This window comes from Betta splendens, chromosome 2 (genome assembly GCF_900634795.4).
Source record: "Betta splendens chromosome 2, fBetSpl5.4, whole genome shotgun sequence".
NCBI lineage: Eukaryota > Metazoa > Chordata > Actinopteri > Anabantiformes > Osphronemidae > Betta > Betta splendens.
The window spans coordinates 1,532,550-1,558,824 of record NC_040882.2 but is presented as its reverse complement, the minus strand read 5'-3'; the positions used below and the strand labels follow the sequence as shown (position 1 = coordinate 1,558,824).

Sequence of the window (26,275 nt, the reverse complement as noted above, 5' to 3'; positions counted from 1 at the left end):
ATATAATATTAAGAGGAGCCGTTTGAGTTCTCATTGTCAGTGAAAATGTCTTTGCTTCCATTGTGATGGCTGCATGTAATTGGGTCTTATATTACTAATACATATATTAGACCTAACAGATTTCTGTCATACACAATCCATAAAATATCATTAATGAATATGATTTTGTTTCATTTCTGTTCACCATTGTTTTTAGTATCACAATGCATTCTGCGTAATGACATTTGATAGCATTAATGATGCCAATAACCACCTCCATAAAAAAACAGAACAGTGATCTAGTAAAACATACATTACAGCCAGGGTTCTGTACATCTATTGAACTGCGTTTTAATTTTGTCCACCAGATGGCGACCCAAGCGAGCTTCAGACCGACTGCTGCAACCTGAAGGAGCCTCAGACGACCTTTGTCCTCCACACAAAAAAATTGAGCTCAATGGTAAAATGTCACACGTTTTTTTTCATAAATGATGATGATGATGTTGATTTATTTTTACTGTTCTCTCTCTGGTCTTTATGAGATGAGAAAGTTCTGGCTGTAACTGTACCATAACTGGTTAAATATAAAGTCATACTAAGCCACAGTCTGTATCTGTAATCAGAAAAAATCTCATTGTCATTGTCAAATTCTCCAGGTTCCTCTTCATCAACCAAAAGCATCTCTGTGCTGTCGGTGGACTCTCTGGCTGATCTGCGAGGAGAGAAGCCTGTTGGGAGTGTGAGTCTGTCCCCACTGAGAGTGGGAATGTGGAGTAGAGGCAGGTCCAACGCTGAGGCCAAGGTAAACAGAGCGGGCTGTAAATAAATTCTTTAATTAATCAGTTATTTGTGAGAGACAAATCAATCCTCAACAAAGGATTCATCCTTAACTGTTATGTTTGTAATTTTTTTATTATTATCCTTAATTAAGCGCTTCACTTGATCAGAAAATTACATTAAATAAATCGATTTTAAGAGAGAGAGATAAAAGTCACCACGGCTCTCTGTAAGTTGTGTATTTATTGTTTAAAACTCAAAAGTTGACATTATTGACAAAAGGTAAAAATGGTGGAATAGTGTTATATGATGAGGATAAAAGGTTTTACTGAGTCTCAATTCTTAACTGAGTCAGTGTCACTCTTTCTTTTTTAATGTGAGGACATTTTGTTTTTTTAGAGCGACTGTTCTGAATCTCCCCAGAAGAAAAACTTGTATCTCTCCAGTTCAGATCAATCCTCGGAGGATGACTTTGTGTCTGTGCGTGGAACTACAAATAAATCCCCGGCAGGTAACCCCCTTCCCCGCAGATCCTCCTCTTCCCCCTCTGCTTCTTCGGTTAAGCCGCAGACCAAACACACTCTAGACAGGACATTGTGGCTTAGTGCCTGTAACAACCTGACAGAGGATTTGAGGGAGAAAGAGAGACAAAGATGGAAGGACTTCAGAGACAGGAAGATGTCCAATAGGTCGGCTGTCCTCGGACTCCGACTGAAGAAATCTCGCCCTTCTCAAACAGAACCCAGTGAGTCCAAACAGAAACTATGAATGTGGTTCAGGAGGCATCTACACTACAACAAATACTAAGGCATTAAACTTCCCACTGTGGTGTTTTACAGTTGTGCTGTCAAGTGAAGAGGAGGAGGAGGACAGTGGACGTGGGGCTAAGAGGACGTCACAGATCCCCAGCAGTCGTGTGGAAGATTCTTGTCCAGGAAACTCAAAGACGTTACAGGTTGGTCATGTGTATTTTTATGAAGGGATTGATGCTGGATGAATCATGACGTTGGCCCAGCAGGTGGCGCTGCAGGAATAGTTATATATTTGTTCTAGTCCATTTTTTGGAGTCTTGAGAGAACTCCAGGGTTCTGGTCAGCTAATGCTTCCACCACTGTATCAAAGCTTAAAGGTTTCACATGTTACTACTCTCAGGTTGGAGAATGCAAACAGTATCTGAGTAACCAAGCATAAATAAAACTGTGAATCAGTTACACCGGGGCACTGTCAGATTAGCATGCGCCAGCATTTTAGCTAACTGTAAGCTAGCTAGCATTAGCCCATCACACTGTATCGATACGCACGGTAAGTAAATGTATTCAGTCCAAGCACTTGTAGCTGTTGGTCTTAGCTGAGACATGGCATGTGGTGCTTTATGTCTGTAGGTGGCCCTGCTGCACACTGAGAACATACAGTAAACTCATTCTCACTGTGGATTCTTGGCCAGATGTGTTGTTTTTATGTACTTTACATTGGTTCCAGATGTTCTAGCGCAGATTATTAAAGCCAGACACACACAATGCTGTCACAGCCATTAATAATACTGCATCCACACTGACTGTGTTGCTGGTTGAAGAATAGATGTTCACCTGAATATGTGAAACCTAGTAAATATAATAATAATATTATATTAATAATAATTAGGACATATCTTTAGAATTGTTTTCAGGGATGCTGTCTGATTATTCAATCTGATCATTACTGGACTTCTTTTTTGTACTTGAGCTTTCACTGTGCTACCAGACATGATGATCTCTACTAATGCTGTCTGCCTGACAGGCTGGAGGAGGTGTGCATGAGCCGCCATCCTTCCTGCAGCTGGAGTTTACCTCATTCCACGCCGGCCTGGCTCATATGACTGCCAACGGAAATGTGATGGTGAGTGAATCATAGTTTACGTGCATGTTGTGATGGACAGCTGTCCCAAATGATAGTCAAGGTGTTAATCAACAGGCAGACATGACATTAGAACTTAAAGCAGCACTGTTCTCATTGCTGGGTGTGTGTTTGCAAAACTTTCTTATTATACAAGTACCTGTGTTTGTTTTATTGTGTGTTTATGTACATTAAAAGCAGCCTGAGCCTTATTAGAACCTTTATTATATGGTCTGAATACCTGGAAAGGCCCCTTCACAGTTTCCAGAGGTGATGAAGTGGGCAGCAAGCAAAAGCTGTAACAGAGAAACACCGTCACTGAGGCTGTAAACGATGAGAACCTCAGGCTCTAACCATCTATTAAGACTTAGTGTGAGGTGCCATGAAAGTCAAGCTAGAGGGAGGGAACAGGTTAGTGGGTTAACAGTGAGATGAAGTCATCAAACAGAACTTCTACAACGAGTTCACATCTTATATTTATAGTTGTGTTCATTTTATCAGAAACATCCTACATACTACACACAAAGTCTGTCGCACAAAACAAAAGGTCAAGTCAAACTACTTTAAATCATTTGCATGCAAATGTTTAAATGTATTGTCTTTTAAATGTACTTATTTAATATTTGCTGTTGTTTTTCTTGTTAGGTCAGTGAACACGCCATCATTATTCCTCTGAAAGGTACAACAAACTTTAAATGTTGTCATTTTGCTCTGTTTATATTATTTAACGTGGAAAAACATTTTCTCCAGCTATTGTGACAATTCCTACTTAAAGTCCATTAATGTTCTTAAAGGTTGTACTGCTGCATTGTGACTTTAGTCTTACTGTATACCACAAAATCATTCATCTTAAAATATTTCTTTGTGAGAAAAAGAAATTCCTATATAAGTACAATCATGTCTTACTTGTGGATCATTATGTCTTCACTCTACTTCTTGTTGTTGTCTGTTTTATCAGGAGCAGAAGATGCGGAGGATGCAGAGGTGACAGTGGTGGCGTCTCAGGTCCGGGGTTACGGGCTCTGGGACGGAGGCGTTGCTCGGGGTGGGTCTCTGCTGGCTGCTTGGGAGGGTCCAGCCCCCTCCCTGCTGTTCCTGTGGGTGTCAGACGCCCAGGCCAACCTGCTGCACAAAGAGCTTTGTAGCATCCAGACCGGCATGTCTGCCTCAGGTACAAGACAGAACCCAGAAGGAAAATAAGAAAAATGTGACCCAAACAGAATAATTAAGCGTAAGGCAGAAATCAAGCAAGAAATCTATCTACTCAAGCAGCTATATTCTCCTGTAGACAGAACCAGAGTCTCTGAATGAAAGTTTAGGGTTGGTTGTTGACAACTTCTGCAGGTTGGCAGCAGCCAGTTAGAAATAAACTCCTCATTCACTGGACAGTCACATTTAGTTTCTGTCTTCACATACTGTAGTGGTTGTTAAGAGAGAAAACATACAGTGAAGAAAACCTATGTGAAGCTTGCATTTATTAATTTGTGATAAAACGTGATCTGACCTTATGCTACAAACGGGCTGATTCTTGCCGTGGCGCCTGTGGTCGTTATAGGAGGGTTGGACACTTGGGATTTTTGCCATTGTGAGATCTTAGTATTTACAAAGCAGCACTGTTTATTAGGCAGCTTGACTCTAGCTACTGGAAGCTCTCCACAAACACTTCTGTAATGACGGGGGCAGGCAGTTCTCCTAGAAGAACGGCACCTATCAGCAGATGCCCACACTTGAAATGCTCTCAGCCCTTTTGACCAGTCATTAGCTCGCATTTCAAACCTTTGAAACATGCTGATTATATTTCTCCATACTCTAGACTTAGATGAGTGTCATGACAATGCATGCAGAAACTAATGACCAGTGTCTGGTTTGCTGGTTCCTTCAGGTCCATGCTCCTGCCTCCTGCTGGTGCTAAAGGAGCAGCTGCCTGAGCTCCAGGCTGCTCTGCTGGCCTCCGTGCTGGATATGGACGGATACCAGATTGGACGCGCAACCTCTACTGGGCCAACCTCCCCAATAGACTGGACCGATGGCCTGCTGCTTTTTCACAGCTGTCCTCCCCCGCTGGACCAGCACTTACTCAAACTGCTGGGCCACACCGCAGTAAGGCAGCTCACTCCTGCATCCTTCTCTTAGGCTCATTCTTTCCTAACATTCTTTACTTTACTGTAGGAGCAGTCCAGTCTGGTGAGAAGCAGCTGTAGAATGTCTGGCCTGCAGCAGCGTTGCTCCAGGTAAAGCCAATGAAGGTAGTTGGACCAATGATGCTGATATGAGAACTAAACTGACCCTCTACCTTGTCTTCAGGTTAATCCAGTATCCTGCACCCCCCTGTAAAGGCCGAATCACCGTGACGAAGGAGGACCTGGCCTGTCTAAACAGTGGCCAGTTTCTCAATGACGTCATCATCGACTTCTACCTCAAGTCAGTCACAGTATTTGTACCGACCCACTGGATGTACACACACTGTAGTTCCTGTCAGTCGCTGCTAGTGGAGTGTCCTGAAAAGCCTTATGTTGCTGCTGCAGGTATCTAATCCTGGAGGGAGTCCGAGGTTCTGTGGCCGAGCGGAGTCACGTCTTCAGTAGCTTCTTTTATAAACAGCTGAGCAGACGCAGAGCCGCTGGAGAAGACGGTTCCCCCTCTGTCCCGTAAGCTTTGATTCTGCAGGGGAACCCAGAGACCTCATCCACTTCTCAACTATATTGTCTTGTGTTATGTATTTTTCAGTGATCGTTACACACGACATCAAAGGGTGAAGACGTGGACCCGCAATGTTGACATTTTCTCCAAAGATTTTCTCTTTGTGCCTGTCAATCAAGAGTAAGGACATGTGTTCATTTCACTTAGGACTGAAACTCAATTCTACATGTTGGGTTAAACCTTCTGAAACCCAGATGAGTTGTCATGAGCACATTTGAGCTTATCTGTGTATATGAACCTCTGAACCTCCATATGATCTGGTTTATTACTGACTGGGGTCAGAGCTGACCTCAGCTCCTTCTCTCATTTTTATGACACCACTTTGTAGCTTTGTCCTCAGTAGAAATGTTAATTGCTCTGCTCTGCCAACTGGGTAACGGGCCGGATTCTTCCTGATGCTTTCCAATGGCTTCAGCAGATCTCTGTGCACTCATGTCCAAAACCTGAGGAGCTCATATCCTCTGAGCTCACTTAAAATGACTTGATCCACAAAATGACTAAAGCTGCCTTAAAGGAAACAGTGAAAACATTTGTTCAGTCTTTGTGTACGTTTCTCATCACTTTGGTCTCATTGTAATGTTTATATTGTTTTATATTGTTTAATCTAAATGATGTTTTTTTTTTTTCTGTCAATTTGTTTTCTTAAGATTTACTGGCAGAATTAGGTTTCAGCTTTTGATTGGACAGGTGAACAGTAACAAACATCCCTTTATTTCCTGTCCTAGAGCTCACTGGTTCCTGGTGGTGGTTTGTTTCCCGGGTCTGGAGGACGTTCAGTACAAGGAGTTTCAGAGACACCCAGGTTTGTGTTAATTACAGCTGCATTATAAGAAGGAGGTCTGCTCTGTGATGATGTATTCTTTCATCCTGCCAAAGTAAAGATGCTGTAAACACAGATGTCAGACTATGAATTAAGTACAAACAATTTGGAGCCTAATTGAAAGGTATAAATAATTCTCTATCACCAGGTTTATTAGTTCATCTGGGTGTTGCTTGCTGGCTAATACCTGTAGGGGGCGCTAGCACTGTTTAAAACAGACAGAAGAGTCAAAGAGTCATAGACCCTTTTAGACCTTATATCATCAGGGACATGGTCCAAACAGCAAAATTGTCTGACAAAATTCAGGTTATACAGATCTTCAGTCACACCAAATAACAGACGTTGATTCGAATCTGGAATAAGGACATGATCAAACTTTATACTAGGTTTCCAACTGATCACATGCCAAGAGTATTAAATGATGAAGTGTTTTTAAGACCTTGTGTTTGACTTGTTCATAAGCAACACTAATGTTGCTAAATAACCTAGTTGAATCAGATGAATGTTGAATTTTGGGGAAAACTGCTGATGTTTTCAACTCATTTCAAAAGCATCATTGCTGTTTGCAAACAGTACAAGGGTCTGTATGTAACCAGGGAAAGCCCAGCACTGTTTTTGTGGCCATGTGACACCAACTGTGTTCATTTCGAAATAGTTCTATTGCTTGTCTAGAGTTGAGCTCATGAGGAATGTGCAGAGTGGAAACGATTGAGCAGGTGTCTACCTGATAAACACCAGCCATGTTCCTCTCTCCATACATTGGAGCATTCCACCTTCTGTACTGCCTGAAAGCAAACTGTGTTAACCGTCTTCTGTTTAGATGTTAGTTGTTTTTTTTTCAGTGCATCCTTTATTGTGGAGGGATTGTGAAAGTTGAACATTCTCTGCATTAAATGTTTCATGTGTCTTATTGATATTTATACTTGGTTTGAAGAGAAATGAAGGTTTTGAGGGACAGAATGCTGCGTGAAGCTTTCTTGAACCGTCCTGTGCTGTGTTTTAGGGGGATCACAGCAGGAAGCAGGAAAAACATCAACCTTCAGTTTAAGATCACAACAGTTGCCGGTAATTAGAGTTAAGACATTTCTATTATATTGTTGTTATTCCTGTCTGTTGGCGGAGTGAGTGAATGCCCTGTTTCTACAGCAGTGCACTCAGCAGGGCTGCCAGAGGGACTCGGTGTTACAGAGGTGAGTGTTCAGCATGTCTCTGCTCAGAGTGATCTGTGCCCTGTCCTCAACCTGCCTGTTGGTTCCAGGCCGTGCATCCTGGTCATGGACTCACTGAAAATGTCGTACCACGAGAACGTCTGCAGACTCCTTAGAGAGTGAGTTTAAGATATTTAGTCCACAGAACACATCATCATACAAACCTGTGACTGACACACTAAACAGCGACGCCTCATCATTAGCTACCTGCAGGTGGAGTGGGCCGTCCGCAGGGGCACTCCTCGCCTCATCACGCCAGACAACATGAGGATCTCCAAGTGCAGAGTCCCTCTGCAGGACAACAGCAGCGACTGTGGCCTGTACTTGCTGCAGTACGCAGAGAGCTTTCTGCAGGTAGCACAGCTGCTCATTCATCTGTGACTTGCTTTGAGACAGAAAAGATCTGTATCACAAGCATCACATCCTCTTTGCTCCATTAATGAGGCATCTTCTCTCTCAAACTAAACTATGCTCTCTGTTCGGCTCCTCAGAACCCCATCGTGCACTTTGACCTCCCTTTATCTTTGGATGCCTGGTTTCCTCGGCAGCATGTGCGACAAAAACGAGAGGAGATCCGAAGTCTGATAATGAGGATGCACCAGAGTCAGCGACATGAACAAAGCTGAGACCAAAACGAAGCCTTAACTGAGCCATTAATTCACCAGTGCAATGGACTATTTATATTTTTGTACTTTGATAGAATTTCCTTTTGGATTCTACTGTTATTACTAGCGTTCTTGTTCTAGCTTATTATTTAATGATAAAATGTAACGTACCTGTATTTTTTTCACTTTCTTCTTGTTCTGTAGAATAAATTGTTTTGATTTTGTGTTTCTGGAACGTGACTTAATGCATTTTTTCTTGTTTTCTTGGATGCATTACATGCATTTTAAATAAGAATCTTTTTATAACTTCTATAAATTTATACATTGATCAGATGAGAGCATCTTGGGGTCAGTGTTAATACATTCTCAGTATCAAGTCATTTACTACCAGAGTTCAAATGTTTAGTAGACCACATTTAACTTTTTTAACAGAGGAGGTTGGCTTAAAGGTCAGTCGTTTGTTCTACATGCTCATTTATTCTATTATTTAAACCAAATGTGTGACAGAGTAACCGTGTATGTTTGTGTACGGTGTGTCTGCTGGTTTGCTAATCTCTGGTGTAATCCAAGTGCCCCCCACTGGGGCCAATCATCTTACAGCTTGTTAACTAGATAAGACTGAAGGATCTTATCTTATACAGAACAGCCTCAGCATTGTTTTCCTTCATTATCAAACTGTTGTATTGCATCAGAAATCAGATTACAGCAGTTGGTCACTTAGTTACAGTAGTGTAAACATTGGCGTAAAACCACTGATTATCAATTAAGTCATGATTTTAATTGTTGACATTAACTCAAAGCACGAATTATAATTTAAAAAACATAGTGGATAAAAACTGTAGTAGGATCAAACTGACTACATTCAGTGTTAGATCCTTTTGTGTGAAGGTTGTGACTATGACCTTTGACCTTTGAGGCCCAGGACCTGCTCTGGTCCATTGTGGCCCTGGACTGGGAGCATGAGGTCGTGTTTTGCCCCAGCGGCCGTACAGAAGGCTAATCTGAGCAATGGGAGGTTAAGATTAGGCTGATTTAGAGCTTGCATCCAGCCTCTCCAAAATAATCTGAACGAGTCCGGAGGAGCGATCCTGATTCCCTCCTTCTGGATGCCAGCTCTGAGGTAAACACATGACTAAAGTCTAAGCAATAGGGACAACTTAACGTTGAAATTCAACTGTTAAATAAGTCAAACAAAAGTCTGTTGTATGTGGCTGCTTGTGTTCTGCCACCTCCCTCTCCTTCCTGTAAATCCCTTTATCCAATAAAAGATGTCTGCTATTGTTGACTCTGATGCAGCGGGAGAGCGACGGGGGTCAGAGGCTGCACTGTTTTCATTTGTGATCTCTGCGATTGGGGCTTATTTTAAAATGTATTAGTATTGTGAGTATTGGAACGTTAAACCTTTCATATTCAGAATGTAAAAGGGTTAAAGTGGTATCTACATCTGCTCAAAACCAAACAAACTTGAACTTGAAGTGTAGTTCCTGACATGAATTAAACCATGTGATGTACATTATAACTACAATGTATAACATTATTAATATTATGAAATACTAATAATATTTACATTACATGTACTGTAATGTTATACACACACATATACAAATATTACATAACTGATCCTAGTTGTCCATAAACCTACAGTCTGTGAAGGCACCATAAATAAAGCTACTTGCCTCAGGTTTGTAACCCAAGCAGAGATAGACTGGACCAGCTGAGGCCGTATGTGGCCAACGTTCTACTTCTTTTACAACATTAAGTGTAGGACACATGTAAAACACGAGTTATTCATTATGTATTACATACATGAGCACGTTCTCTTATTGGTCCTAAATCCACAGAGCAGTTTTTTTCTACCAGATTATTAAATAAAAGATGTTTGTTTGGTGTTTGTTCAATGACCCTTTACATATATTCTAAACAGGACTTTCTTAATGAGTTCAACATAAAACAAAGGAATGTAAAATGAATAATGAATATATAAATGTGAGCTAACCCACTGTGACTGTCAGCTGACGACCACCTGGCTGCCTGTTGGGTCGGATGACGGCCCTCCACCTGCTGATACAGACTCATGTCCATGAATCTAATGTATATCAAATCCTCTATAAAACCTGGATGTGGGCCCAGTTAGGATGTACTAGTTTATTTGGAATGTGTTTTGTTGAACTAGTGACGCTGGTGAATGTTGGGAAATAAAGAATCTATTGCTTCAGCTGTGGATCCACTGGATCACATCCATCACACCTCTACTATACAGTGTGTGTCTCTATAAATAGTGGTTGTCTAGCTTTCTACTGCTGCTTCCACCTGAACCCTTACTTTCCTCGTAATGAGCCTGTTAGTTTGATTTCTTTTAAGCAATACTGACCTGCTGGTCTGCTACACCCAGCCCTGACACTCATCCACTCCAGCAGCTTAACAAATAGGATTAGAGCAAAAAGAAAAAATCTCCACTAGTAGCAAAGTCCCATCTGCTCACCTGAGAGGGGACAAGCGCCTCAAGGCACCGCACTCCGACCTCAGCCACTGGTTTCGGACCAAACCCATTGTGACCGATGCGAGCTGCCCACAGGAAGCTGCTGATGAGCTAAGGAGGAGAACCACGAAGCAGCAGATCTGAGGTTTGGCTGAAAGACATGGCCGGTAAATGCAAGAGGCTGTCGCTGTGGCTGCTCTGGGCTGTGCTGCTCTCAGGCCACGTCGCCATGGAAATGGGTTCGTATGACTTTTAAGACTGTTGATAACTGTTCCTTGGTTGAAGTGGAGGTGGTACAAAGCTTTGTGTACAGTAAAGGAAGCGTCCAGGATCAGTATGGCCTCTGACTCCTGTCTGTTTGGTCCTCCTGTAGATTGACTTTGGGCTTATTTGTTACCAACATTCCATGTTTTAACTTTATACAAAGGTCAAAGTAAGACTAAGTGCCTATTGCTGTAAAACGTTAAATGTCACTGTGTCACTGAATGTGTTGCAGACGACTGGAGGCTGGATTTAGTGCGTGTGGGATCTGTGACTGAGCCTCTGGTGAACGATCAGCTACTCTACAGACAACATGCTGCTCTGACACGAAGGAAAAGGAATATCCTGTTTCCAAGTGGAGTAAAACTTTGCACTCAGGAGACTCTGGACCAGGCCATCAACAACCACCTCCACTACTTTCATCTTCGAGGTACGTTCAGCATTCATCCTTTTACTTTTACATGGTGTATTGAGACATTTCCTGTTGGATAATTTGCCACACACTGTAAATGTTTGTAAATGATTCTTACTGGTCCTGGAGCAGCTGTCAGGGCACAAAGGCCACAGGTTTAATTAGTATTGGCCTCACTCTAATGACGAATCAGAAAAGACTGTCCATGATGTTAGTTTTACCAATATATTCTGTTACTAGATTAAAAGTGGTTCTTAAATATGGTTTATTAATGGTTCATTATTGGTTGCAATGACATTGAATTGATAATAATTGATTGATTGTGTTTCAACAAAGGAAAATGTGAAATGTGTCTCTGTAGCTTGCTTGAAGCAAAGCAGGTCTTTTGTGGATACTGAGAATGAATGACAGGAAGCACAGTGACTTTTGTCTTCAAACAGACTTGAAGCTGACAGATCTCCTGTATCTCATAACAGTCAGATCTTGAGCTTTGTCTCAGGTCTCAGTGGAATCAAAGCGACACTGTTGACTTCATGCTGGAGTCTTTTGTACATTACTTTGCTGTTTCAGTCTGTCAGGAGACGGTCTGGGAGGCCTTTAAGATCTTCTGGGACCGGCTGCCGGAGCGGGACGAGTATCACGACTGGGTCAGTCGCTGCATGGACGGGTCGCTCAGCGTCGTGGCCATCGGCAGCTTCTTCAGCCGCTCAGAGGAGCACGTGAACCTCATCAAGGAGGTGAGTGTGGGGCAACAACACCAGCAGCTAATGTACCGTAAACAAGTATTCTCCTTCTAGTTTAGAGCGAGCTGATTGCGCTCTTCTTTCTTCCAGAGAGTCGCTCTCGCTGCTGCGGTGAACAGGTTGGTGTCAAGCACATGTTGGTCACATCAAAAGGTCCTGACAGCATCAAAGCATCAAAGCTTTGAAGTTACTTTTCATTTAGGGATGTGTCACGTCTCTGTAGTACATGACAATGAATGTTGTTTATCTTCACTTCGTTGAAGATAAACTTAATATTATTTATTGTAGACTTAAAACTAATGTAACACGTTGTGTGTGAAGCAGCCATTGACTGAAGGTGTGTGTTGATGTGTTTCATCACCTGCTGCAGTGCTCCCATCACCTCAGGTCCTCCTCCATGCAGGTAGGCCTGCAGACGTCCAGCTGCTACACATCAGTCACTGACACACACAGTTTAAGCCTTTAGCTCGTCATCAGGTTGAAACCTGGGGATTAAGGTGCATCCCAGGAACCAAAGACACCGGGCTTCACTCACACGCTGTGTGTCAAGTGCTGCTTGTTGTTCCTTTGTTTGGCTCGATGCATGTTTACAGTAGTTTGCTCATTTTCAGTTCAGTGATGTTTAATGGGGTTAAGCTCCAGGATGCTTCCAGGCTCCAGGTCCTTTCATAGTTTCAATAGAAGCAGCTTCTAGCTGATACGTCTGCTGTTTCTCAACCTGTTCTCAACCTTTTATTCTCTGTCCTGCAGCTCTGACTCATCACATGTTCACAGCGGAGGACCAGAGAGAAAGACTTTGCCAGGTAAACACAGACCTGAAGAACTATGATTGATGTTTATAGCAGCCTGTTAGAGTGTGGAATTATTTAGATGAGCTTTGTCACATGCACTTTTCTATATAATACTTTGATAGAAACGGGATTGTTAAGTAACTGAGCTTCCACAAAGTAACCAGAGCTTTAGCTTCTATTCTATTCTATTCTATTCTATTCTATTCTATTCTATTCTATTCTATTCTATTCTATTCTATTCTATTCTATTCTATTCATTGTTTGTTCAAGTACTTGGATAAAACATAAACAACCTAATATTTAATCTATTTTTACTGCTCAAACTGCAGATTTAGGATCAGATCAAGCTCTTAGGACCTTCTAAAGTTCTACTTACTCTGACTTTGGGCAGTTTTATGACAACGTCGCAACATTGAGCTCTGCTCTGTGTAGTGATGCCCAGCTACACACCCAGCAGCTCAAACAGTAGCTCGCATAACCAGTTAATGTGTTTAAATGTGACCTAAGGAAGTTCAGTACAGAACAGTTTTCAGTCCTACAATACTCTGACACTAACTCACCATCACATGTAGACACACACACATATGTATGTTACACACTTTACTACATTTGTCAGTCAGCTGCAACTGACACATACTGTCACACAACGGTGACAGGTAACACAGAACCTTTATGTATGTCATCTTTATCTCTTTATCTTACTCCATGTTTGCCCAGATGATCCCAACTGACGTGTAATAAGTCTGTTGGGTAATGGTTTCGTCCTGGTGGCCTTCTGATGACCTGTAGAACGTCTTCCATGATCCCAGATGAAGACCCAGACAAGCAAACAAAAGCCTGTTGTCAGCTGTAGTCTGTAACCTTAGACCCAATCTGCCTGGAGCGAGGGAGGAGTGGGTGCAGGAGGCTGATTCCGTTACACGCTCTGCTCTCAGAATAGACCTGTAAGCCTATTTACAGGCAGCAGTCTGGTCAATGGACTGACTCGACTGACTTACTGTGGGACCAGCTTTAGGCTGGTGGGAGCACAACCTGCGCTTTGTAGTTGACTCCATGTGGAGCCAGAATCAAATCATTTGTTCCTTGCTTACCTACAGTATGAAAAAAGAGCAGCAAAAAATGTCAACACGCTGTAAAGGTTCTGTATCATCCTCTACCAAAAACCTCCCAAAGTCCAGTTGTGGTGCTGCATATTTGAGTCAGAGCTCGTTTGGTGCAGCCATGGTGGCTCCCAGGAGGCCAGGTTCTCGGGATCTCAGGATTCCAGAATCTCAGGCCAGGCTGCCAGTGGAGCTCTGGGTAACAAGTCAAATGTTAGCCCACATTACAGGAGGTATAAATAGGTTTATGTTGCAGTGGATTCTAATCCAGAAACAGCCCTGTGTAATAGTGTTGTGCGTTTTCACCTTATTCTTTCTTTTATCACTGTTTCAGAAGAAGACGTTGTTCTCAGTTCAGAGACATCTGAAGGTGATGGAAGCATATCTTTGCCTGGATCCCAGTTCACTGCATTGACACCCTCTCCTGGAGCAGCAGTATTGAGTCCAGAAGCTTCTCCAACCGCTCTAAGCACTGATCATGTGGATTCCACCTCTCAGCCGGACTCTCATTCCTCAGAGAACATTCCTACAATGAAGCCTGAAATCCCTACAGTGGGTCGTGACACTACTGGAGATACTCTGGATGTTAGCTCAGTGGTTTCTGATACCTTTACCCATGAGAACCTTGATGGGAACATGGGAGCAGACAAACTTATCCCAGACTCAACAGATGAGGAGTCTGAACCTACTGCAGAGCCAGATGATGAGACTGTGGAAATCATTTCTCAAGATCTGCTGTTTTCAGAGGTGACCCCAAGAGGAGAGGAGCCGCCATCAGAGGTCGTGGCTCAGGAGGCCCTCACTGCAGCTACTGCTGCAGTTTTAACACCGACACCGGAGGAATTAGGCCTGGAAGTGTCTCCAGGACGTGTCCCTGATGTCGAAGGAGTAATGGAGTCTGTAGGTGTCACACCAGCTGTGACCTTTAGTGAGGACATTCTGGAGACCCCAACTACAGAGTCACCTCAACTAATTACTGAAATGCTGCCAGAAGCTTCAGATGTACGTCAGACAGCAAATCAAGAACCCACTGGGAACCAACCACAGACAACTCAGGATGAAACCAGAAGTGAGACAGAGGCAAACCGAACTGTAAGCGTAGATCCAGAAGGAGACAAAGCACACGCCCACGAAATATCAGACACGGACTCTGTGTCTGATGCAGAGGCTGATGTTCCTTCCCAGACCTCTACGATGATTACAGTGGAAATACATGAACATAGTGGGAATGACCAAACAACAGTGATTAAGGAGGAGATTGGAACAGCTCCAGATGTAGAGACTACCATTAAAGAGGCTGTAGAGGCGACAGGTACATCAGAAGACGCCAAGCATAAAGGAGCTACGCTTGTCTCTCAGGATCAGGCTGCTGAAACTGCAGCTGTGGGAGAAAGCGAAAACAGTGAAGAAACTGGAAGTCACAGTGAAACAGCAGCCACAGAAGAAGCAAGAGTGATAGAAACCACTGACCAAAGCACCCCCAGGGAGGCAGAGGGTGGAACAGTGGTTCCAACTGTGGTGGCCTCAAACACAGCAGAACAACAAAAGGAACATGTGGATGAGAAAACAGAAGAAACTACAGAAGAATCAGGTCCTGACCTGGAAGACCTGGAAGACTCGCAAGATCCAACTGAGCCGACAGAAAATGTGGAAACAATGACTGCTAAAGTAGATGGGAAGACCGAACCCAGGGAACCAGATACACATACAGAACCAGCTCCAGAACCAGACCTTGATCTAAGCAGTGTGGCAGAAACAAAACTTACAAAACCAGCAGAAGACTTTGAAGATGTAGAACAAAACAAGCCCACAGAAGATCCAAGACATTTTGTAGACGTGAAACCTACAGGAGCAAATGCACAAAAAGAAGCACCTGATGATGAAAGCCAACCACCAACAGACAGTGATGAGTTCTCTATAGGAATATCAGAGCGAGAACCAGAACCAGAACCAGAACCAGAACCAGAACCAGAACCAGAACCAGTAGGAACCAAACCAGATGAGACATTTGATGGAAGTCCTTCAGAATCCGATGAGGAGATCACTCCAGTTGTTGTTACGGTTCCAGAGAACACAGAGGGGTTACCACCTGGGACCGAGGCCAAGGCTACACCTGAGTCGGGCCTAAGGGGGACAGATTCACCTTGGAGCTTCACCTGGGTAGTTGAACTGTCAGATGAAGTCACTCCATCTGCACCTTTTTCACATGTGGACATCACAGCAGATGTTCCAAGTAAAACATCTGAAGCAGCTGTGACAGGGAGGGTTTCAGACCTGGACTCCCAGGAGGCGCCTCCTCTGTCTCCTGAAGACTTTAGTCTGGAGGCTGCACCTGAGGAGGAGCCTACCACAGCGGTGGATGGTGTCCTTCCTGCTCCAGCAGAGGAACAACATGTAACTGTAGAGAGCACAAAGGACATAATGGCACCTCCAGCTGAAGCAACATCTGACGTCCCTGCAGGGAGTGTCCACGGAACCCAACAGGCCACGTCTGTGGAGGTTACAGCTACGGACGTGGTTGAGTACAACAATGGCAACTTCCCAGAGCCAACAGAAAAGCCTCACAGCGCGTACCACGACCTGCTGGGGAACAATGGCTTCGGCTTGGAGGACGACAAAGAGACCTCGGTGAGCAGACAGGATGTTATTAGCATGTCTGGTCCCAGTGCTTGTCTAACATGTCTGCATGTCTGCACATCCAGATCGGTAACGAGATCGACGACACCTTACTGCGGCCGCTGAAGCCTCTGAAGGACCAAGTAGTGGAGCTAAGCATCAAACTAAGAGGAGAAACCTACAACGACGCACTCAGAGACCCGGGCAGCGTCCACTACCAGCATCTGGCCAGACACTTCACACATAAGGTGGGGACGGCGCTCACCAGTCACCAGTCCCCCCAGTTCAAGACCTGTTAATGACCAGTTAAAGAACAATTAGAGACTAGTTAATGGAGGTGAAATGCCTCAAAGGTCAAAGGCAGTAAAAGTCCAGCTTTGGCCAATATGCATCCTCATAGTATAAGTCTTATACTAGTCTTCTATAGTAGTAGTAGTAGTGTTTTTATTATCTGTGGTCGCACACATTTGTCTGACATAATTTCCAAACTGACTTTTTGGTTTCACTGCAGAGTTACAGACTTGAGATGTTGGTTCTCCTGTTTCCTGTTTTGTAAGCATTAATGATTTTCATGCTCCTCAGCTCAGGTTCTGCCAGTGATCGGCTCCATGAGCTGCTGAGGCTGAAGCTGAGCTGCACATAGACTCTATGAGCTGTGACTCACTTAAAGTTGGTGGAAAAACAAGAGCTGCCAGGAAAGAGCAGCCGTGTAGGGCCGTGTGTTCCCGTAGCGTTGGGAGTCAGGCTCAGTGACGCAGGAAGCCAGTTTATGGTTTGCGTATCAGTAATGAGGTCATAAGAAGTGGATAAACGGCCTAATAGAAACAGCAGGAGTTTGAATGCAGTACAGAAACAGGAAATGTGAAAAACACAGACTCACAGAGCTTCTCTCCAGATGTCCTAAAGGTAAAAGCCAATGAATTATTTTCACGATATTTATTAACATACATAGGTCATGGTTTAAATACTTTTAAAGCATGATGTCAGAGATACAAAGGTGTGAAGCAGTAACGTGATAGAAGCTAAAGCAGAATCAAAACTACCAAAAGGACAGAAACTGAGCAGGAGGCCTTGTACAGTAGGTATTCGTGGACCATGAGTTAAAGGTTCAATTTGCTCCTGCTTTAGGTTGAAGACGCGTTCGAAAATCTGCCAGGCTTCAAGAACGTCCACATCCTTGAGTTCAGGTCAGTTTGTTTCTTCTGCTACTGTTGTCATGACGTCCTGCATGTTCTCATCTGAGCAGATTCAAGTTAAGATTTTTGGTTTCGCAAAGTCTGATCTGAGTTTTAAGGTCACTGTGCTTGACGTCTTGATGTATGATCCCATTATCGGTGTGTATTATTAGTTGATGATATAAATGTGTCTGATTTGTTTTCAGGCCGCAAAAGGACTTGGAGCGGTAAGTTCACTCTGCATTTCTGTTTTCATTCCTTTACCTTTAAGATCTGACTTGAGATCCCACAGCTGCCTTTTTATAACTTTTTCCCTGTGAGGCTCAGTGAACTGATCAATGAGTCCTATCAGTCTGTAATGACTGGTTGAAGTCAGTTTATTTACAGGCTGGTGTTCAGCAGCGTTTGCTGATGTTCAGCAGCGTTTGCTGGTGTTCAGCAGCGTTTGCTGATGTTCAGCAGCGTTTGCTGGTGTTCAGCAGCGTTTGCTGATGTTCAGCAGCGTTTGCTGGTGTTCAGCAGCGTTTGCTGATGTTCAGCAGCGTTTGCTGGTGTTCAGCAGCGTTTGCTGATGTCGTTGCTTACTCATGGAGCCGTGATTGTGTTGTTGTTGTGTCTGAATCTGATGTGATTGTGTCCTCAGACGGGCGGATTGTCTTGCCTTTCAAAGCCCCTTTCACCAGCTTGTCACAGTAAATAACAGCTCTGCTGCTACTCTGCTCTAATTTCCCCTTAATGACCTTAACAATAGTCAATCAGCTCTTAAGTGGGATAAGTCGCTTGCTGCTCGTCGGCCACCTGCAGCTGCTGCAGGATTACGGTTCAAGGTTTACGATGGGCTTCCTGGATCTAACACATCTTTCCCTCTCTGTGTCTTGGAGAAGTCCGTTTGCCTTAATTCCAACTGTACCCCTGTATCATATTTCTGATAATACAGTAAAAGTCATCAGGGTTGGTTTTCACACACATTCACTTTTAAAATAATTTTGACTGTGAAAGAAAAATGAATGCATATGAAATAAATTGTGTACTTATTGTGTTTTTTTTAACCCTATGTTTTTGACGTTTACTTATATTGGGCCAAATTACAGCAGATGTAAAAAGATTTACATGATAGTACTGCACAAGAACCATATACATGAATAATAGATAAATAAATACTAGAGGCATCAGAGTAGAAAAAAACCTGAGTAAAACCAGCTTAGGATGAACAAAGAAAAAAAAACTGGAGAACTAGGTTATGAATAGCAAAAACAACAAAACTCATACAAAACTGGTGTAACATTAATAATGTGTGTAAATGGATCAAAGAGGAGCTCAGGGTATGAAAGAAAACAACGGTAGAAGAGTGAAGCATCTTTGACTAGAAGGAAGGTTCTGAGCCTGGTCTTGAATTGGACCTGGTTTTACAGAGGAGCTCAGCGGCTAAAGCCTCTGCCTTTCTGTGCTGTGTCCTTGTATCCCAGGGGGCTTGTGGTCCTGGTACTCTACACCATCACTGTGGAAGTTGAAAACAGCGGCATCTCCAGCGACATGCTGGACTTCATTTCTCTGCAGAATAACGTGGTGGAGAAAAACTATCCTGGTGCTGCAGAGCAGCCCACCGTTGTATACACCATCACCGACTTCCGCAACTACATCACCGAAGCTCTGCACAAGGACAACTTCATGAGCAACAGCAGCCTAGAGCTGCATCCAGACCCACTGCTGCTGGAGAACAGTATGGAGCAGATACATTCATTCTGCATACACAATTACACAGGCCTGAATGGTTACAGTGCTTGTAACAAAATCAGGGCTCTCTAACTCTGATGCTTCTCTGCAGCCCAGAATGTGTTGCCTGCTGTGAAACCTACGATTCGGTCAGCTGACGCCTACGACAACATGGTGAGTCACACTGGGGGGAGATTTGACCCACTGAATTAATGGACAGGTAACAACACTAACCAATAGACAGTTGTCGCACTTAGAACAAGCCCACATCTTCTGAGGCAGAGTTAACATTATGACTGAAATTTAATCAGTAGCTGCATAAACAGAGTTGAGCCCCTATTACATGATGGGTGATGACACCGAAAGCTGTTTGTTGCCAGGACAACATCCTGGCTGCAGAAAAGCCTCCTGATGCTCCCACCCATGAGACTGACACCAGCGACGTTTTCCTAAAGAAGGACGACTTCCTGTTTGACCCCTTTGACACACGCCAAGGTCATCAGAGCGTATTGGTGAGCGAGAATGACGTTTTCCTGTTTGACGAGAGCACGGCTCCTCCACCCCATGCTGTCACGTTGGACCTGGATCCGGGCAGTGAGTAATGTCTAATCAACAACAAATCGTATCCATCCATCTGTTCAGCCAATCATCCAAAACAATGACTTTTTCCTCTGACCTACACTAGTTTTTGTAATTAGTAAATAGACGTAACTGTAGTACAGGTCTAAACGGTTAAATTGATGGCATTTAAAGTAAATCATTGGTCATCATCATCAATATCATCATCATCATCATCATCATCATCATCATCATCATCATCATCATCATCATCATCATCATCATCATCATCATTTTGTTGTTGAAAGGTGATTGTGTTTCTTTGCAGATAATGGAAATGTTGAGGATGAGGGATTTCTTCTCAGTAACATTCCTGGCTTTGGAGACCATGCCTTCCACAAGGACCATGCTGTTGTACCTCCAGATTCCTCTGGTGCTGCAACATCTCCATCAGTGAGAACTCAGGCCAATATAGAGGAGGGATCTGGCTCTGGTTCCTCTGGAGATGGACAGGAAACTGATGTCTGGTCCTGGCAGTCAGTGTTGACTCATGGGACCTTTTACAACGGTGGGGATGACAGTTTAGAGGTTCTACCACCACCTGACCAGGAGGAGGTTGGGGATGAATATGAGGAGGGCATTGTTGTCGACTTGCCAAGTACTGCAAAAAGTGAAGTGGTTGCTATGAAGGTAGAATTCACCAGCACTCCTCAAGTCAAATCAGTTCCTGCTTCTGAAGAATCATTCCCAGAAAGAACTATTGAAAACTCTTTTGTGGATCAAGTGCCCCTAACACCGCACATCAGCATCCATCCACAGGACTCAACCGTGACTGAAGCGCCTGCATTTTCTCCCGAAGGAACATCGACTGTTGGGCTTTCAGTGCCGATAGCCGAAGCCTCTAGCATATACGTTGACTTCTACTTTACTCAACCAAATACAATTGCAGCACCAATAACAAATCCTCCCGAACCTGAAGCTTGGACTCCCAAGTCCCCTGTTGATAAAGAACCAACTGATTCTGGGGTTGAAATTCATGAAACTGCAGAAGCTGTGGAAGTAACTGTTGTTGCAGTAACAGATTACCCCATGACTAAATCAGACTCACCTAAGATGAAGGAGGTTAAGAATACTGACATTCCCACAACAGAAGCTCATACCTTTGTAGAAATCCAGGTAGAAACAGCCTTAGATACTATCACTGAGGAGCCACCACTAATCAAGGAAGTCACAGAAAAGCCAAAGCTGTTAATTCACCATGAGGTTGAAATTTTGGCAGAGGTACACATGGGCACAACCGATCCTACAACCACAACGACACAACAAGTTAAAACTATAGACGAAGACCTGATTGTGGATGAAGTCATGGTTGTCACTCCTGTCCCAAGTACGTCTGTCCACTCAGTCCACAGCAGCGTCATTGCATTGTCACCTGAGAAGGAGTCACCCTTCACGCGAGTGTCTGATTCTGTGCCAGAGGACGAGGACCTGGTTCAACAGGAAAATCTAAACCACGAGGAGACTGAAAAGGCCATTACTCAGTCAACACCATTGATTGAGGTTGTAAACGATACAACACCAAGCTCATCAGGCCCCTCGGCCATAGTCACCACGGTGGCAGACACGTCAGAAGCGAAGCTAGGCCCAGAAGTCAAAGACAATGGCCCCGCTACCGAGCTCCAAACATTTGAGCATGTTCCCAACATTGACGTGAGTTTTGATGTGTTCACTATGGCGAGTGAAGGGGACAGCAGCGGATTCTCCAGCGGAGCTCAAGGCTCAGACCTAGACGCCATTGCATTACCAACTCGACCAGGAAGGGCACTGACGGTGTTCTTCAGCCTCAGGGTGACCAACATGGCCTTCTCCATGGACCTCTTCAACAAAAGCTCCCCTGAGTACAAGGCCCTGGAGCAACGCTTCCTGGAACTGGTGGGAAGCTAAACCATCTGTTGTAAAAGGGGGAACAACTGTAACATGTTATGTTCTTCACTCCATGTCTTTGTCTTCACACACAGCTGGTGCCATACCTGCAATCCAACCTTAACAACTTCAAGAACCTTGAAATCCTCAACTTCAGGAATGGCAGCATTGTGGTGAACAGTAGAATGAGGTTTGGGAAACCGGTTCCCAGTGGAGTCACCAACACGGTGTACTTAATCCTGGAGGACTTCGCCAACACCGCCTACCAAACTATGAATCTGGCAATAGACAAGTACTCTTTGGACGTTGAATCAGGTAGGATTATAATGGTTTGGGCTTTCGACAGTGAAGATGTAATGAAATTATAATATTGTGAGACAGTGGTAGAATCCGTCCTTTTACACAAATATTATGATTCCTTCCCATTTTGAATGACACACTGCTGCAGTCAATAGATAAGTCTGTCTGGGTGTTTACACAGACGTGGATGGTGTTGTAATGTCCTGTACAACATAAAGTAGTGGGACATCGCTCAGCAGATCTGACACTGTGAAGCCGGCAGGACTCATCTAATACCTGAGATAATCTGTCTGAGAGGAACGTGAGGCACAGCACACTCTCAGTGGTGGCTGCTGCTGATCTCCACCTGTCTGAGCCAGTCCATGCTGGGTCTATAGTTCTATGGTTCTATCTGGGACCTGTAGAAGTTGAGATGAATAACTGGACTCAATCAGTCATCACACATGTCTGTATCCTACTAATACTTAGTCTTTTTAGATTCAGACAGCATTAAGATCAACATCAATAACAACAAAAAAGTGCAAAAATAACTACTGAAAGGTAGCTTTTGACGAAACACATCTGCAGAACATGCAACAGCTAAGCACAGACCTGCTGTTGCCTGTGACATTAAACTCACCTCCAGCTTTTAGTTTAAGCATTAGGAAAAATAAGTATAAGTTACTAAGTTTTGACTCAGGGTCTGAGTTTCAAACTTTTATGATAGGATCCATCTGTAACCATCATTAGAAAGTTCCATTTGTAAAGCTGTGATGTGAGAAGTGCCGTTCTTCATCTGCACTGAGCTGCAGCTCTTTAATCTGTCTGAGCCAATCTGAGAATCTCCTGACAGCCTGAGCTGCAGCAGTGAGTCACACTAGTAATCACCTCACTGCTTCCATCTTTACAAGCACACTAAGTGTTGCTGTTTCCCCCTAGGCGACAGAGCAGATCCCTGTAAGTTCCAGGCATGTAACGAGTTCTCCAGGTGCATGGTGAACCAGTGGTCGGGCGAGGCCGAATGCGTGTGTGATGCTGGGTATCTGAGTGTGGACGGGTTGCCGTGTCAGAGCATCTGTGATGTGCAGCATGACTTCTGCCTGAATGATGGCAAATGTGACGTCCTCCCTGGCACAGGCGCCATCTGCAGGTGGGACTTCCCAATTCAATGGTATATAGAGCGGCATCGTCTGCGTCCAGGCTGATATTTGGTGTCAGTTGTTGACCCGGTTGAGTGTTCTGCAGGTGTCGTGTTGGAGAGAACTGGTGGTATCGCGGTGAGCACTGCGAGGAATATGTGTCGGAGCCTCTGGTGGTGGGCATCGCCATCGCTTCGGTAGCTGGTTTCCTTATGGTGGCAGCAGGGATCATCTTCTTCTTGGCCAGGACACTGCGAGAGCAGTATGATGGGGAGGACACTGAGGACCCGCTGAGGTGAGTGGAGTCGAACTTGTTGGTGATCCCCGTCCAGTTGATTCTGAAGACTTGTTGTGTCTTTCAGACGTGGTGACAGCGTGCCTACGCTGGAGCGTGCCACCAAATTTAACCCCATGTTTGAGAGTGACCCAGTGACGGCCCAGTATTACCGTCGCTATGACGACAGTGTGCCCCAGTACTATCGGCGCTGTGATCTGGACCCTCCCCAGTACAGCAGCTCCATTAATGCTGATGTCTCCAAAGATGTCAGCAGTGATGAGATACAGCAGATCTACCAGAACACCACACTCACCAAAGAAGTAGGAACTGATCAGATATCTATCACCAGTAACTTCCTCTTCTGTGGTTGTTTAGTAAAGCCAGGCTGAGTCTGATGACTCGTTGTTGTGACATGGTTGTGGATCAGTGGGAGGTTTGTACTATGCTGATAATTATTTTTAGTTCCAGGACCCTGTTACATAAACTTGCTTTCTCTGACCTATGACCTGCAGGAGATACAGGAGCGTCTGAGGATAATTGAGTTGTGTGCAAGGGATCAACACTTTGCAGACTTTGTGCGACAGACTCAAGTGTGAGTAATTAAGATGATAAAAACTAAGATAACAAACCCACGATGGAAAGACGTGAAATAAACCACAAAACAATATCACACAATATATAAAGACACAAAAATGTCTAGATGAGACACACATTCCATGTCACATCACTGGAGGACATATTCAATAAAGGAACATTTTAATACACAGTGCTACGTGTGGACTTAATATCTGTAAGAGACCTTAAACTGAGTCCCAGCATAGTGAGAGCACCAGTTCCAACTTTATCCAGAGGTTTGTCCACTTGTAAACAGAATCCACCAAAACAATCTGAGGAAACAAAGTGGGAGGGATTTAAAAATAGCAGCGTTTGGAGTTGGTCCACTGCAGCTTCAAAGAGTCTGAGCAGCAGCAGTTTGATCCATCTCCACTCGTCTGGGGATGTTTGGGGTTTAGACCTTGTCTGTTTATGCTTTGTTCATCTGCTGCCAAAACCACCGACCTAATCCAATTGTACTGTTTTGTGGAGCAGATTTCTGGAGAGAAGAGGGAGCTCCACTACATAGTGAAGAGGAGGAAGAGGCCACGAGGTAGAGTATGAATGAGAATCTTCATTTTGTAAAAACTCATGTATAGATGATGTTGATGGTAGAGAGACCTGATTTGGTAAAGTGACCCAAACCAGTGCAGGTCTAGACACTGCAAAGTGAGGACGTTCAGGTTCCAAGCCTATTTAAAGCCTTTCCAATCTGCTGAAACATACTCAAACCTAAACTGGACCTAAACCTCTTTGGTTACGAGGGCAACACCTCCTCATTAATAAGGCAGCATCTAAATGTCCACCTGTTGAAGCTGGGTTCACATCTGAATGCTGTTAAACTGATGGACCAGACATGCTCCAGCAGGTTCTCTTTGGTTGGTCAGTTTTGTGTTTCTTTGCAGGAACCCACCTTTTCTGTGGCCTGACAGCAGCGGCGTTCGACTGGAAGCGAGGCCGATGGGCTGCTGAACTCTTTGGGTTTTCCTGAGGCTCCTCTTCCTGTTGGACACAAGGCGCTTTCTATCATCATCAGACTTTATGTTGTGGAAACACTTATCCAGTCTCTGCTCAGTCTGTTTTCAACCACTTACCTCTGTCTTACTGTACATGTCATGGCTTTTCTCTTTAGCTTGATTTCAAGCAGTTCAGTTTGTCCCCAACCACAAACGACACATCTCACTGTTTGACTGATCCATTCTCCTGATGTGGTGTATCCGAGGTGTGCTCCTCCCCATCAGTGCCTTCGCTATCAGAACGTTTGGGTTTGATGTGTAGGATGTTGTAGCGTTGTGGTAAATTTCTGAACTTGCCTGCTCTGTTTCATTCTATCAGCTGCTGACAAACGCCTGCAATCCAAAACAAGTGTTTACATTTCATGTACGCTGGAGTCTAAAACCCGTGTTGCCTGCTGGTGTCTGAGCGTGTCCGTCCTAACCAGCAGTGATCACACATATATACCCTGATCCTAGAGCTGTAAATGCGGAGACCTTTTTCATGCAGAGTATTGGTGCATCCACAGCATGTTGGAGGTGAGAGCTGTTCTCTGTGACGTTGTGTCGCAGGTGTCATGATTAAAAGGAGCCCAGTTTCGTAGACCTCTGTGCTTTCTATCAAATCCCAAAACGTGTGGTATTCATCACCACTCAGGTTGATAAGATGCTCTTTAGCTCCGTTAGCATCAACGTGCTCCTGCTGTGCCCCACTCCTCCTCTTTGCTTGAAGCAGTAGAAGCCAGGGTACCTTTATTAAATGGCCGGAAATTTAGTCATTTCTTGTTGAAAAATATAATTTTGATCCAGATATATTCTTGGTTACTAAGGATGTATATTGTTAGTAAAAAGTCAAAACAGACACTTTCAGAAACTAAGCCTACATAGCACAACGATCTAAAGTCTAAAGCTAAGCCACCAGCAGTAATCTATGACACAACCAGGAAAATCAGTTCAAACTTTACTGTCTTACATGACTTAAATGATATTTTTTGTAAAGTCTGTTTCTTCTGTAACTAAATGACCTCAGATCTAGATGAAGGTGTGTCCAGATGATAGACAGTCATCCTCTTTGTTGTACTGTGTGTGTGTTTCTTCCTCAGTCCAGTAGAAATGCCATTGTCAATGTCATTTGTTTATGTTTGTGTGAGTTTTCTATTGGATTTTCTATCCAGTTAGTGTAAGGACCTTTGTTGTGAAGTGTGTAAGTGCAGGTTGGCACAGTTACATTTTTCTAAATTAAAATGACAATATTTTTTACA

At 43.9% G+C, this 26,275-nt stretch overlaps 2 protein-coding genes and 1 long non-coding RNA gene across 5 annotated transcripts in view; 2 read left to right on the top strand and 1 right to left on the bottom strand.

The window, feature by feature from the left end:
• Positions 1-8,196, top strand: part of senp7b (SUMO specific peptidase 7b) — an 11,278-nt gene extending 3,082 nt beyond the window's left edge. For both annotated transcript variants that reach the window (XM_041069696.2, XM_029142511.3), the window contains exons 5-22: positions 348-439; positions 636-781; positions 1,156-1,501; positions 1,596-1,711; positions 2,533-2,631; positions 3,274-3,307; positions 3,587-3,799; positions 4,511-4,728; positions 4,798-4,859; positions 4,933-5,049; positions 5,154-5,276; positions 5,356-5,448; positions 6,054-6,130; positions 7,152-7,213; positions 7,295-7,338; positions 7,407-7,475; positions 7,560-7,710; positions 7,848-8,196. In XM_041069696.2, coding sequence (XP_040925630.1) covers positions 348-439; positions 636-781; positions 1,156-1,501; positions 1,596-1,711; positions 2,533-2,631; positions 3,274-3,307; positions 3,587-3,799; positions 4,511-4,728; positions 4,798-4,859; positions 4,933-5,049; positions 5,154-5,276; positions 5,356-5,448; positions 6,054-6,130; positions 7,152-7,213; positions 7,295-7,338; positions 7,407-7,475; positions 7,560-7,710; positions 7,848-7,982 — 2,197 coding nt within the window. In that variant the 3' untranslated portion in view covers positions 7,983-8,196. The remainder of the gene's footprint in view (positions 1-347; positions 440-635; positions 782-1,155; positions 1,502-1,595; positions 1,712-2,532; positions 2,632-3,273; positions 3,308-3,586; positions 3,800-4,510; positions 4,729-4,797; positions 4,860-4,932; positions 5,050-5,153; positions 5,277-5,355; positions 5,449-6,053; positions 6,131-7,151; positions 7,214-7,294; positions 7,339-7,406; positions 7,476-7,559; positions 7,711-7,847) is intronic.
• LOC129603778 (uncharacterized) lies at positions 5,900-10,582 on the bottom strand. The gene is made up of 2 exons (XR_008693995.1): positions 10,444-10,582; positions 5,900-6,195 (listed from the first exon to the last, which is right to left on the bottom strand). It is a non-coding gene; the product is annotated as an uncharacterized LOC129603778 (long non-coding RNA).
• impg2b (interphotoreceptor matrix proteoglycan 2b) lies at positions 10,444-26,275 on the top strand. Of its 2 annotated transcripts, XM_041069694.2 has the most exons (21): positions 10,444-10,679; positions 10,937-11,131; positions 11,684-11,850; positions 11,947-11,975; positions 12,227-12,259; positions 12,607-12,659; positions 14,082-16,375; positions 16,450-16,611; positions 17,492-17,550; positions 17,745-17,765; positions 19,005-19,258; positions 19,364-19,425; positions 19,632-19,845; positions 20,138-21,741; positions 21,828-22,047; positions 22,951-23,161; positions 23,257-23,445; positions 23,513-23,747; positions 23,940-24,019; positions 24,517-24,574; positions 24,927-26,275. In XM_041069694.2, the coding sequence occupies exons 1-20, from the start codon at positions 10,601-10,603 to the stop codon at positions 24,548-24,550; spliced, it is 6,195 nt and encodes a 2,064-aa protein (XP_040925628.1). In that variant the 5' UTR covers positions 10,444-10,600; the 3' UTR covers positions 24,551-24,574; positions 24,927-26,275. The 2 variants fall into 2 exon arrangements, with proteins under 2 accessions (XP_040925628.1, XP_055362741.1); XM_055506766.1 differs by lacking the exon at positions 12,227-12,259.